Source organism: Bos grunniens, chromosome 24 (assembly GCF_055505025.1).
Source record: "Bos grunniens cultivar Pamir isolate PY7600 chromosome 24, Bosgru_T2T1.0, whole genome shotgun sequence".
Lineage (NCBI taxonomy): Eukaryota > Metazoa > Chordata > Mammalia > Artiodactyla > Bovidae > Bos > Bos grunniens.
In genome coordinates this window covers 43,811,955-43,825,279 of record NC_141188.1, presented here as the reverse complement: position 1 = coordinate 43,825,279, position 13,325 = coordinate 43,811,955, and the positions used below count along the sequence as shown (strand labels likewise).

General features: G+C 47.2%; 1 protein-coding gene across 5 annotated transcripts in view; it reads left to right on the top strand.

The window, feature by feature from the left end:
• The window catches only part of PIEZO2 (piezo type mechanosensitive ion channel component 2), a 252,980-nt gene extending 240,173 nt beyond the window's left edge, over positions 1-12,807 (top strand). For 4 of the 5 annotated variants that reach the window (XM_086373218.1, XM_086373221.1, XM_086373217.1 and 1 more), the window contains 9 exons: positions 342-500; positions 1,193-1,340; positions 2,783-2,971; positions 3,258-3,350; positions 4,788-4,960; positions 7,148-7,276; positions 8,707-8,786; positions 9,813-9,996; positions 11,309-12,807. In XM_086373218.1, coding sequence (XP_086229344.1) covers positions 342-500; positions 1,193-1,340; positions 2,783-2,971; positions 3,258-3,350; positions 4,788-4,960; positions 7,148-7,276; positions 8,707-8,786; positions 9,813-9,996; positions 11,309-11,561 — 1,408 coding nt within the window. In that variant the 3' untranslated portion in view covers positions 11,562-12,807. The remainder of the gene's footprint in view (positions 1-341; positions 501-1,192; positions 1,341-2,782; positions 2,972-3,257; positions 3,351-4,787; positions 4,961-7,147; positions 7,277-8,706; positions 8,787-9,812; positions 9,997-11,308) is intronic. The other variant, XR_015153974.1, reaches the window with a different exon arrangement.
• Positions 12,808-13,325: the final 518 nt, after the last annotated feature.

The following is a 13,325-nucleotide window of genomic DNA, read 5'->3' as shown; positions in this document are numbered from 1 at the left end:
GCAGCTATACTTCTTCCCGACCCCAGGTCCCCAACCCTAGCGTGTCTGTCAAGTCCTCTTGGCCAAGGAAGGTCATGCGTTCTCAGGTTCTTGGGGTGAGGACATGCCCATCTTAGAGTGGGGTCTGGGGGCATTCTTCGGGTGACCACACTGCTCTCCCAGCTTTGGAGGATGTCATTAGCTTAGGAATGACTCCTGCCAACCAAATGCGGCTGAGACGTCTGTGATAAGGACCTGCCTTTAGAAGCCAGAGGGAAGAGTAGGCTTTTCTCTCACCCTAACTGGTGTCTTTCTGTACCCGAAGAGCATCCCACCCTGTACTTTTCTGTTTTCTCGCCCAGGAAGTTCAGCCAGAACCTGGTTGCGCAGCTGTGGTACTTCGTCAAGTGCGTGTACTTCGGGCTGTCCGCCTACCAGATCCGCTGCGGCTACCCAACTCGGGTCCTCGGCAACTTCCTCACCAAGAGCTACAACTACGTCAACCTCTTCCTGTTCCAGGGGTGAGGGTGCTCGGTGCCATCCTGGCCACGCGCAGAGTATGGGGGGCCGGGGGCAGTAGGAGTATGGGGGGGCAGCCAGGGTTGGGGAGTGATTCTGTGGCCATGGCAGGAGGGGAGCCTTCCCAGGTGGCGCTAGTGGTAAAGACTCTCCCCCTCTCCTCCCTGCTCCAGTGTGGGAGATGCAAGAGATATGGGTTCAATCCCTGGGTTGGGAAGATCCCCTGGAGGAGTGCAGGGCAACCCACTCCAGTATTTGTGCCTGGAGAGTCCCATGGACAGAGGAACCTGGCAAACTTCAGTCCATGGGATTGCAAAGAGTCAGACACCACTGAGCAGCTGAGCACACAGCACACTCCCATTCACAAGAGCATCAAAAATAATAAAATACTTCAAGATAAATTTAGCCAAAGAAGTTTAAGTTTTATACGAAGAAAACTATAACTGTAAGACTTAAAGAAATTGAAGACACTTTCAAATGTATTTATAAAAGTTTTTTAAAACCATCAGCCAAAAAAAAAAAAAAAAGGAAAAGGCAAATACCATTCCTTAACGGACTGATAATGAAAAGCAGTTGTATTCCGTGTTGAATTTTTATAGTAACAGTGACAGTCAGGACCTCCATGAGCCTGCAAGATTGTCCGCCGATGGGGCCAGCCCACAGCTGTCCTTCTAACAAGACTTGGTTTCCACAGGTTCCGCCTTGTCCCTTTCCTGACGGAGCTGAGGGCTGTGATGGACTGGGTGTGGACAGACACGACCCTGAGCCTGTCCAGCTGGATCTGTGTGGAGGACATCTATGCTCACATCTTCATCCTCAAGTGTTGGCGGGAGTCGGAAAAAGTAAGCCAATAGCAGTGCCTCAGCCGTATTTGTGTCTTTTAGATACAGGCCGGTTATAAGACTGATAGGAACTTCTGCAAGTTTTGTGGCCCAATAAATGAGGCAGAACCCACCTGGACCTATGAACACCCCATTGACTTCACCCTGCTGGAGTTAGGAGTCTGGACCTGCTGCTGCCATAGCGAGAAGAGCCTCCAGATGATTCTTCTTCTGGCAGGTGCTTGTTGTGTTGTTGTGAGAAGAGGTGACACGGTGCTGGACCACACAGTCGTTCTGAAATGGCTCATCTGGGAGCAGGAGGGGGTGAGATGTGCTGGAGGAAAGTGGTCCAGGTGTCTGAGACTCAGGTTCACCCTGTGGGCCACTCTTCAATGAGACACAGAGGAGGCAACCTCTTTGTGCAAAGGAAATTAAAGTGAAAATATCTGCTCATTCTGCTAGGTTGGATTTTAAGGTTTAGATGTGGATGGAATTATGATTCCATCCATCCTAAAGGAAATCAGCCCTGAATACTCACTGGAAGGACTGATGCTGAAGCCGAAGCTCCAATACTTTGGCCACTTGATGCGAACAGCTGACTCCCTGGAAAAGATCCTGATGCTGGGAAAGATGGAAGGCAGAAAGTGAAGAGGGCAACAGAGGATGAGATGGTTGAATGGCATGATCAACTCAATGGACATGAACTTGGGCAAACTCTGGGAGATGATGAAGGACAGGGAAGCCTGGTGTGCTGCAGTCCATGGGGGTCACAAAGAATCAGACATGACTTAGCGACTGAACAACAACATGATTATTCAAGGGATTTTTTCAAAAGTTTACCATACATATGTAGTCCAGCCTCCAGAGTACCCCTGAAAGGAGACAGGTCCCGTAGAAGCAGCATCTAAGTATGGAACAGGCATGTAGACCCAAGCAGCCTCCACGACACATGGCAGAGCTGAGCCCTCCACTCGCCTGCAGGCTGAGCTCTGGGCTGGGGAGCCCTTGATGCAGCAAATGGAGGTGATTCCAGCTTGGACATGTGGTCCTGACAACATGTGTCACGAACAAAGTTAAAATGCTTTCCACCCGCCAAGGGGAGGAGGACCCCCTTGAAAGGCACAGTTTCGAATATTCAGGAATTTAAAGTAAAATGTCTTTCTCCCACCTGATCCCTTAAAACCAGGGGTTTATTCAGCAGAAGCTTTCGTCCCTTGGTCCACAGGTCTGCCCCCAGCAAACCCACAGAGTCCTTTTAAGGAAAAAACCACTCAGGCCCCAGTGGACCCTGTAGGGGTCACAGAGCAGGCTCCTCACAGCCCAGCATTGCTGCCTCCCTTGTTCCAGGGCTGGGACTGGGTGCATTCTGAACAGATTCAGGACTCAGTCCCAGGCAGACTTTGTGGTCATAGTGCCCGCCTCTCCTGGGGACACCACCTGAGCATGCCACCCTCCCATTGCAGAGGTACCCGCAGCCCCGGGGGCAGAAGAAGAAGAAGGTGGTCAAGTACGGGATGGGGGGCATGATCATCGTGCTGCTCATCTGCATCGTCTGGTTCCCGCTACTCTTCATGTCTCTGGTCAAATCCGTCGCTGGGGTTATCAACCAGCCCCTGGACGTCTCAGTCACAATCACCCTGGGCGGGTACCAGGTAACCATGCCTCCCTCCAGGTCTCCCATCCCCCCACCCCTCTGTGAGTCCTTGCCGAGCGCAGCCCTCTCCCTGACCACCGGATGACTTACTGAGGTTCTGTGGACCCACATCTCCTGTCTGAATATTGACAGTTCTGCAAATATGTGAGCTAAGGTGCAGGAGACATGGAAGAGAGAGCCTTGCACTGGCTGTGGATAATACACGGTTTAATATTGTTCTCAGAACCCAGGATGCACAGAAGGAATTTCAAATAGTAACCGTCCCGTGTGTCTTTGTTTTCCAGCCTATTTTCACAATGAGTGCCCAGCAAAGCCAGCTGAAAGTTATGGACCAGCCAATGTTTAATAAATTCATTAAAGCTTTTTCTAAGGACACTGTAAGTAGATGCATGGAGATGGTCTCTGTGAACAGCTGTCATCTTGGCCAGCTGACTGTCATCACCTTACTCACCACTTGGCCACGACCTCAGCTGGAGGGCAGGACTTCCCGGGGATGATCAGTTGTTACACTGCAGGTTCCTGGCCACTGGCCACTTTGATCATCTAAGATGTAGTGTCTGTATTATTGGACATAAGTGATAATAAACATAATTCTAATTCAGAGAATCTTCATGTTAAACACAACAGGTGCTGATCCTTTTCAAATCTCTAAAGTTTTTAAATCGTGGTAGACATTGATCCCTTTGACTGGGAGGTCTCCTGCAGGAGTCTGTCCTAAGGAAGTCATTCAGAATATGGGAGAAGCCCCACAGGTGCCTGCTTGTGACAGCATCCTCCACATTCATAAGAACCAGGCAGCTTGGGGATTCAACAAGTAGGACTGAATGAATCAATTATGGCAGGTTTTCCAAGCAACTTCCTTTCTAATAAGATGATAATTATGAAGATGATTTCATAGCATGAAAATTTCTCAAAATGAAAGAGATGTAAAAGGATGCCATTATTTTAAAATTGATTTTAAAAATTAAGGCATGTATCGTCAACTGTATAGAATGGGAATCAAGTTCTGGTGGTGGAATTGTGTGGCTGATGTCATCCTTCTCTCTGCATTCCATGCTTTTAATACTATGACAGCATGACTCTTCGTGGTTGAAATCGGCTTTACAAATGATACTTTTAATTTAAGTACAGTGTTTGGGCAAACAGATGCTTTTCCCCATTGTAAAATGATTGGCCTGTAATGCCCACTGTCAGCGCTAGTCTTGAGGAATACACAGCTGTGAGGAAGGGCCCAATGTCCAGGGTAGATTAAACTTGTCTCTCTTATGAGAAGAATGTTCCCCAATAGTTGGTACTTTTCTTTTTTTAGTGGGAAGGAAAAGATGACACTAAATCATCTGATTTTTCTGTGCTGTTTGATTGGAGTGATTCCATGGCCTTGTGGGGAGGGGGCCTTCCCAGGTGGCGCTAGTGGTAAAGAACCTCCCTCCCCACCCCCACCCGCAACAATGCAGGACATGTAAGAGACACGGGTTCAATCACTGGATCAGGAAGATCCCCTGGAGGAGGGCATGGCAACCCACTCCAGTATTCTTGCCTGGAGAACCCATGGACAGAGGGGGCTGGCGGGCTACAGTCCATAGGGTTGCAAAGAGTGGGGCATGACTGAATCGACCCAGCACCCATGCCCATGGGAGTAGCAGCACCACCACTGGGGTCTGGTGATGTGACTGAGCTCTTAGTGCCAGAACACTCCAGACAGCCTGTTGGGATGAAAATCCCTCTGCACAGCCAGATAGAGGGAAGGGTAGTCACCTTCTTGCATGTCCTCGGGGGTGTGGTCTATTTATGCAGCTGTGTTTGTGTGTACACAGGGTGCTATGCAATTTCTGGAAAATTATGAAAAAGAAGACATAACAGTCGCAGAACTGGAAGGAAACTCAAATTCTTTATGGACCATCAGCCCTCCCAGTAAGCAGAAAATGATACACGAACTCAAGGACCCCAATAGTAGCTTCTCTGTTGTTTTTTCATGGAGTATTCAGAGGTAGTTACTGGATTTCCGTGCATAATATCCCCCTTTTCCCCAACCTGAACTTGGGGTGGGGGTGGGGGGCATGGGAGGTTAGAAGCCTCAGATTAACATGGATCTGGGTTTATGTTCTCGGGTAACATCCATTCAATGCCACAGCTAATGTTTTTGTGTGTTATTAAACAGTGATTTGCCTGAGACTCATTTGCCCAGTGAGAACATCTCAATTTTCCTTTTTCTACTAACCTTAGCTCTAAAGCCTCTGACAGTGAGGTCTGTGAGTAAAAGAGAGAGGAGGAGAGAAAATAAATAGAGTCATGACTCATAAAATGAAACCGAGCCAGGTGAAGCATGAGATTTCCCTGAGCTTGAGTTGGTCTTATAACACAGGACCTGTAGCCCCTGGAACCCCGAGTCTCCCTTGCCGCCCCAAGCACTGGGCAGCCTCTGTGGCTCTTTTCTCTAAGCCTGAGCTGGGGGAGCCCCTTGGGCAGGCCCAGACAGGGAGAGCAGGGATATTCCTACCCTCCCCCTGCAACATGAGCCTCTGGCCAGCCTGTGGCCACCACATCACTTATCTCAGGAGAAGTCCTCGCATCCGAAAGCCCCACGTGTCCGTGGGGCTGTTTGGGGGCCTGACCCAGCACCTTGGCTGATGAGCTTTGTTTCTCTCAGGATTCCAGGCAGGCGTGGGGTAGGCTTGTTGTGTGCACAATACCAGCTTCTTGGCTGGAATTGAGAGAGAACCATGATAGCTAAACAAGAAAGCGTTCTTAAATCTGAATTCACAGGGAAACAGTAAAGAAGGATTTTGGAGAGGGCTGCTGAGACTTTAAAGACCTCCTTCTTTAACCTTATTTTCTCCTTTTAAATGTCCCAAACTCCCCACATGGAATTCAGTGTTGGCAAAAATGCTCTTCTTAGCCCTTCCTTTGAAGAGCCACCCCCAAAAATTAAAAACCAATTTCTGATCGAACATTCTGTTTTTAATTGAGATAATGGACATGTGGCATTGTTCTAGTTGCAAGGGAGCAACACAGTGATTTGATACTTATGTACTTTCAAAATGGGCACCATAGTGTCTAGCGAACACTCACCACACGGTTACCAACCATTTTCTCCTGTGATGAGAACTTTTAAGATCCACTCTTAGCAATTTTCAAATATGCAATGGAGTTTTATTAAAAATAGTCACCATGCTGGTCATTACGTAGCCAGGACTTAATTATGTTATAACTGAAAATTCATTCCCTTTCACTTCCTTTCATTCCTGAAATGAAATAATCCATTTCATTTACCACCACCACCACCACCTCTGGGAACCACCAATTCATTCTCTGTATCTATGAGTTCAGGTTTTGTGTTTTTATTTCTAGATTCCACACACAAATGAGATTATACAGTATTTGTCTTTATCTGACTTATTTCACTTAGCCTAATGCCATCAAGGTTCATCCATGTTGTCACAAAGAGTAAGAGTTCATTCTTTTTATTCCTGAATGACATTCCATCGTGTGTATGTGTCATATCTTCTTTATCCGTGTATGTGGATGCAGACGTTGCTTCTGTATCTTGGCTATTGTAAATGCTGCCGTGAACACAGTGGAGCAGATATGTTTTCAAGTTAGTGTTTTCATTTTCTTTGGAAAAATACCCAGAAGTGGGACTGCTCCTATAGTAGTTCTGTTTTTAATTTTTTGAGGAATCACCAAACTGCTCCCCACAGTGGCTACACCAGTTTCCATTCCCACCAACAGGGCACAAGGGTTCCCTTCTCCCCACATCCTCACCAAAACTTGCTGTCTCTCGTCTCTTTAGTGATGGCCATCATGGCCATCCTGATAGATGTGAGGCGACATCTCATTGTGAATATTCTGTTTAAAATATGGATTCTGTGAGTCCTCATGGAGACCAACATCACTGGGCTAATAGAACGTGCCTCAGAGCCCTACTAGATGCTCAGGTCCACGTCTCTTTGGGTCCCCACACTCTTCCTCCTCACCTGTGATCGGTGTTGAAGGTGCTTGCAGCCTCCTTGGATATCTGAGAGGCTGGATGTCCAGGTGAGGTGGACAGAGAGGTTGGGGTTGACAGTTGTGGACCCAGTGAAACTTGGTGAGATGAGTATTTCAGGAGTTCTAATCTCACCTGCAGATTTGTGAATAACCACTGACCTTGACCTCTTCTTTTTTTCTTTCACAGAAACATGAGTCTGGGTGCAAAAGCAGAAATAGCAACAGATAAGCTTTCTTTCCCTCTTAAAAACGCGACACGAGAGAATATTGCTAAAATGATAGCTGGCGGCGACACGGAAAGCTCCAGGACGCCCGTGTGAGTTGGTCATCGTTGTTAACACAGTGACAGCAGGCGTGTGTATCTGGTGCAGAGTCTCCTCTGCAAACATGGGTGGGCAAGAAACTCGACCTGCTCACTTGGGTGACTCGAGTGAGCCTGTGCTTAGAGCCCCAGATGGGCTGCATCAAAGCCCCACCTGCTCTCCACCCACTCCCTCTGCCCAGCATGTCTGGGGAGGACTGAACTCTTCTCCAGGTGACAGACTCTATTCCCAGCTGGCATAATCACCAAAACCCAAGGAGAGACACTGGGAGACCCTTTTCTTCCATCACCCCTCTTCTGGGGCACTGAATCCCTGGCTAATGGAGGGGGGTGAGAAGGCAAAGGGGTAGATGGAAATTTGAGGGGGAAAATCTGTATCTTTTATATTAAGATCTTATATATAAGCTGTATCTTATATATTCTCCTGCCACACGACACTGCACTCTAGACATCTAAGCTGTGATGTTAGAGTCTCATGTGAGAACCAGCAGGAGTGAACAACTGCTGCTAATCCCAAACTGCCCAGTGCCCAGCTCTGTCTCCAGTCTGCCCCCGTCTGCCCCAACCCAAGTCAAAGCGCTGAGGGTGAGAACCAGCACCATGCAACCCTCAGACATGGTTCTGAAAGTACCCCGTGTCAGGCATTGAACACCAAGGGCCCCTGAGACCCGTCAGGCTCTCCCCATCGCTTTCTGATGAGAAAGCAACTTAGAGAGATGGAGTAGCCGTGGGCTGAGAGCTCAGATGCCAGTCCTCTCTTCCCTACACCTGCATCCTCATATCAGCTGGAGCAGCCCATTCCGCTATAGAGAGTTTTGAAATCCTGAAAATTAAAATTGGAAGAATGGGCGGATCTTAGCAAGAAAGATAGCCCCTTGCTTCAGAAAAGTCACAGGTATGGAAAAATCTGTATAGCCATCTTTAAGCCATTAATTAGCTTGGTACAGAGGTGGCCTGAACATCTGGTTAGAACCTGGTGAATTTATTCAGCTTTGGAGACTTCTGATGTTAATGGACACTACGTGTATTTACATTATGTAAAATACACATAGCGTATTTTAATACATTATGATGACTGCACATTGCATAATTATAGGAAGACTCTCAACATTATCTGTTTGAAATGAGGTCAAAGGTAGCAAAAAAAAAAAAACAATCATTTTTGCATGGTGATGCAATGGTAAAGAATCTGCCTGTCAATGCAGAAGACTCAGGAGATGTAGGTTTGATTCCTGGGTTGGGAAGATTCCCTGGAGGAGGAAATGGCAACCCACTCCAGTACTCTTGCCTGGGAAATCCCATGGACAGAGGAGCCTGGTGGATTATGGTCCATGGGGTTGAAAAGAGTCAAACACGACTAAGCAACAGAGTGTGCGAAACAACTAGAACTTAATTACCTCTTTTTTTTTTCTCTTAATTCCCAGGACCATAGAAAGGATTTATCCATACTACGTGAAAGCACCCAGTGACTCTAACTCCAAACCCATAAAGCAGCTTTTATCTGGTAAGAATGAGAAGGAATCCCTTCGGAACAGTTCTTAATCTTTCTTGCAGTCAACATCTACAGTTTGCCCTTGCAGCCTCCATCAAGCTCCTTGCCAGGTTTCTTTCTCATGTGACACGGTTCACAAGAAGCCTAGGCTCCAGGCTGTGTCCACCAGCAAGAAGGGACTTACTCACCCAGGGCAAGTTCATCATCTTCCTTTCTTCATCGATATAGAACGTGATTGACTAAAATCTATATTGAGTGACAAATTAACAGACTTATCAGAACCTATTTACTTGCTTCTATTAGCAACCACATCTTTGGCAGAAAATTGCCTCCTACAGTGTTAATGCCAAAGGCCCCATGATAAAAACAAAAAAACAAAGATGGCAAGAAAGGGATGTGATTCAGCCCGAGGGTGACTAAGTGCTGGTAGTCAGGCTCCATCTATTAAAGTTCTCACCCAGCAAGACTCAGCTCAGACAGAGGTCACCTCCTCTGGGAAGCCGCCCAGAAGCGGTCTCCCCAGGCTCACAGACCTTGTTGGTACAGGTGCTGTGGTGGTTGCCATGTGCCCATAAACTGTGCTTGGAGAGGTGGCCTTTGCACACTGGACCAGGCTGCATGCGACTGGGTGACCCCTGAGCCCCTACTGCAGCACCTTCTTCCTGGAAGATGCTCAATAAACAGGGCTAACAGGAAGGAGCCTGTCAATTCCATCACAAGTCGGTTATTGCGGTTTTTAAATGTCTAGTTAGTCGTTGGGACTTGTCAGCAAAGATCCTGCAGTGACGTGGTCCCCTTCTCCCTGTGACGTGGTTGCCGTCTCATGTAGCAGCAGCACTGGCCTCTTGGAGAAAAAGAGAGACCCCCCGCCACCCAGGCCCACCACTCCTTTTCCTCATAGAGTCGACATGCTCCCGTGCCCTCATCCTGGAACCCAGTGCCATGAGTGCCAACCAGCTTGTGCCATCCCGGAACTACTAAGTGCATTAAATCCTTAAACTCTCCTGCTAACCAGATTTCATGTTTCTCTTTCTCCAGAAAATAATTTCATGAACATCACCATCATTTTGTCCAGAGACAATGCGACTAACTCGAACAGTGAGTGGTGGGTTCTCAACTTGACTGGGAACAGAATCTACAACCAGGAAGCCCAGGCCCTGGAGCTGGTGGTCTTCAACGACAAGGTCAGCCCCCCCAGCCTGGGGTTCCTGGCCGGCTATGGGTAAGGAGCCATTTTGCAATCGATGGTCATGAGAGGCCCCCTCTGCACCACACCAAGCTGAGGACAGAAGTCTTTTATCTTTCTAGAATTCTCAGATTCTATAGCTGTGTTATTAGAATTCACAGATCCTTGGCTCTTCATATTATATTTTTAAAATTTTATTGAAGTATAGTTGATTTACCGTGTTGTGTTCATAGCTACTGTACACCAAGGTGACTGTTATACAGGTATATGCATTTCTTTTTCATATTCTTTTCCATTATGGTTTGTCACAGGGAACTTAGTTTTAAAAGATGAGGAATCAGAGTCCCAGAGAAGTAAAAAAATGCCTTGGGTGGTCCTGCCACCAAACACAGGACCCGAAGCCATATTTGCCGTATCTCCAGCTTTTTAACTATTCCTTCCTGCTACCACACAGCTTGGTGCAATTCGGGGTTTAATCTAGAAATTGGGGTCAAGTTCTCTCTTTTCTGCTAATGTTGCCTTCTGACCTTAGCAGATGAGAGTCAGTCAGAAATCAATTTGGGACATGCCTGATGCACTTCTCTGCCTTCTGATGCTTCAGTCCTCTAACAGGCACCCCCGACAGGACACTGAGGTTTTCCACTTCCTAGAAAGAGCCTCTTAAGAAATCATTGTCTCTTCGGAATTTTATTATAAACACAAATCTCTGAGAAAGGCAGGGGAAAGTTCTCAATACAGAAAGTGTGTATGATACAATTGCATTTCTACCACATATATTAGGTAGCTTCCCCAGCTGGCTCAATGGTAAATAATCTGCCTACCAAGAGACACTGGTTTGATCCCTTGGTGGGGAAGATCCCCTGGAGGAGGAAATGGCAACCCTCTCCAGTATTCTTGCCTGGAGAATCCCATGGACAGAGGAGCCTGGAGGGCTATAGTCCATGGGGTCTCAACGAGTTGGATACAGCTGAGCATGCATGCACACCATGTAGCTTATGCATATGACGTCTGCAGTAAAACCACCAGAAGTTCATACGTGAAACTGTTAACACTGCTTGTCTCCAGAAGGTGAGATTTCAAAGGACTTTGATTTTTCAAGTCCTACAGTTCTGTACTGTGTAATTTAAAAAAAGAAAGAGAGCATGCATTACCTTTTTCATTAGCCAAAAAGTCAATGTTTTCACCAAAGTGGAATAATTTAAGCTTTGGTAAGTCTATCACATCCTCTGTGGCATTTGAGGGAAAGTGTTGTTATGTTTTCTCCTGTGTGTGTGTGTGTGTTTCTGTTAACCATATTTAACTGCCAGATACTACTTCTGCCTCTTTTTCTTCATCTTTTTTTCCCTAGTATCATGGGCCTTTACGCTTCCGTGGTGCTGGTGATTGGGAAGTTTGTCCGGGAATTCTTCAGCGGGATTTCTCACTCCATCATGTTTGAAGAACTTCCCAACGTGGATCGGATTCTGAAATTGTGCACAGACATTTTTTTAGTCCGGGAGACCGGGGAGCTGGAGCTCGAGGAGGATCTCTATGCCAAATTAATATTCCTGTACCGGTCGCCAGAAACCATGATCAAATGGACCAGGGAGAAAACAAACTGACACCCTGGCCACAGACCGCAAGCCGAGTTAACGTGGGGATTTTCCAAAGAAAAAAAGAAAAGCACAATCTTGTCCTGCGAGCTAAGCGTTTCCAGTTCGGCAGAAACAGTCTCTGTGCTGACGGGAGCAGAAGGGCTGGGCTCCCTTTTGCCCCCAGAGCTACGAGCCAAGGCGCTGTTGAAACACCCTTCGTGTTAATCCCTTTCCTCTGAAGTCGGGGCTGCTCGCCTGTGTCAGTCCACGGTGTCTCGCGTCCTGATTGACTGTGGAGGAGTTGCTGACAGGTCTCATCCTCAGAGACCCAGAACAGCAGGAGGAGGAAGGAGAGACCTTCTCCTGGGTGGACGGTGCCCTCCTGGAGATACCAGGTCATCGCAACGCCACGCCCGGCACTCGGCTGCCAAGGGGATGCTGCGTGGGGAGGGGCCAGGGGCCTGCACCCCGAATATGCAGCAGAGTGGGGGCTGAAGCCCCGACACATGTTTCTAGAGGGAAAGAGGGAGGGGCCGGTGACCCATGGTGATGCCAGTGGAAGGATAAGCCTCATTCTAAGCAAAAAGATAACCTTAGTGACACTTACTGCCTTACCTTAACTGAAGAGTAATACGAAATCTTTCCATTCAACACCAGTGACTTCTCAGGAAAAACAAAAAAAAAAGCAGCAAAACAGAGACATGGACGCAGTGTTGCCGAGGCCCAGCTGGTGGCTCTTCTGGTTCCAGAGAGTTCCTACTCCCCGTGAAACCCCCACCTGGGAGACAGAGATGCCGCCCAGCGGAGGTGGGGTCCTTGGACGCTGTCGCCTTTGCTGACTGAGGTCTGAGCTCCCCTCTGCCCCCTCACCCATGCTTCCTCCCGTTTCCATGACTCACAGCAGTGGTTTTTCCAGTATGTGACATTTTTTTCCCTGTTTTTCAGGTCTCTCAACGAGTTTACATATTCCAATTCACATTTTTACATCTGAGACGGGTTTTTTTAAGTTCATAATTATGAAAGAAATATGTATATTGAGCTTGGGAAAATAAACAAACAGCCTTTTCTTAAATTATTATTATGGGTCATACAACGTCTTCATGAAATAACAATGTAGCATGAAAAATTGATGATTGACATGTAGTTTTCATTCCATATTAAAGGACAGTTTCTGAGAAGAATCATTGAATGGACTAGAATATGTCCCAAATAACTGACCCTCTGTAGTTTGGGTTCGGGACTGACTTAGAATAAAGCACATCCTGCAAAGTCACTTTAAGAATACTCTTCCTTCTGCCTTGTTGCATGAAATAAGAGAAGCGACCTTTCTGTACTGTGTGCCCAGAGCTAAGAACCCACTTTTGGTGGGTTGGTTGTATTGTCGGTTTTCTCATGTGTGTGCTCAGGGGGATTAATAAAAGCAGAAGCAACTGGTAAAAAATAACCTTCCCAGGAGGAAACCATTACAGTGAATACAGAGTTTTTAAAAGGTATCAGAGTTCAAACGATGCCCAGTGTCTTCTGGAGAATCAGTGCAGACCTGCCCCTCCGCTGTGAACACCTGGAGCCTACTGCCCCCTGCTCCCGACTTAGGGTAAATGCTTGTCATCATGGCAATAAATTCCAAGCACTCAGGGACCTCTCAGCCTTTCTGCACGTTCCTGGTTGTGAATTCTTTCTTTTAAAGACATCAGCAGGGGATCTGGAGAGAGAGTGTACAGCACATTTAGGGAGGAGGGGAGAAGGACTCCCTCTCATAGGCACAGAGGTCAAGGACTCCGGGATGGAAGA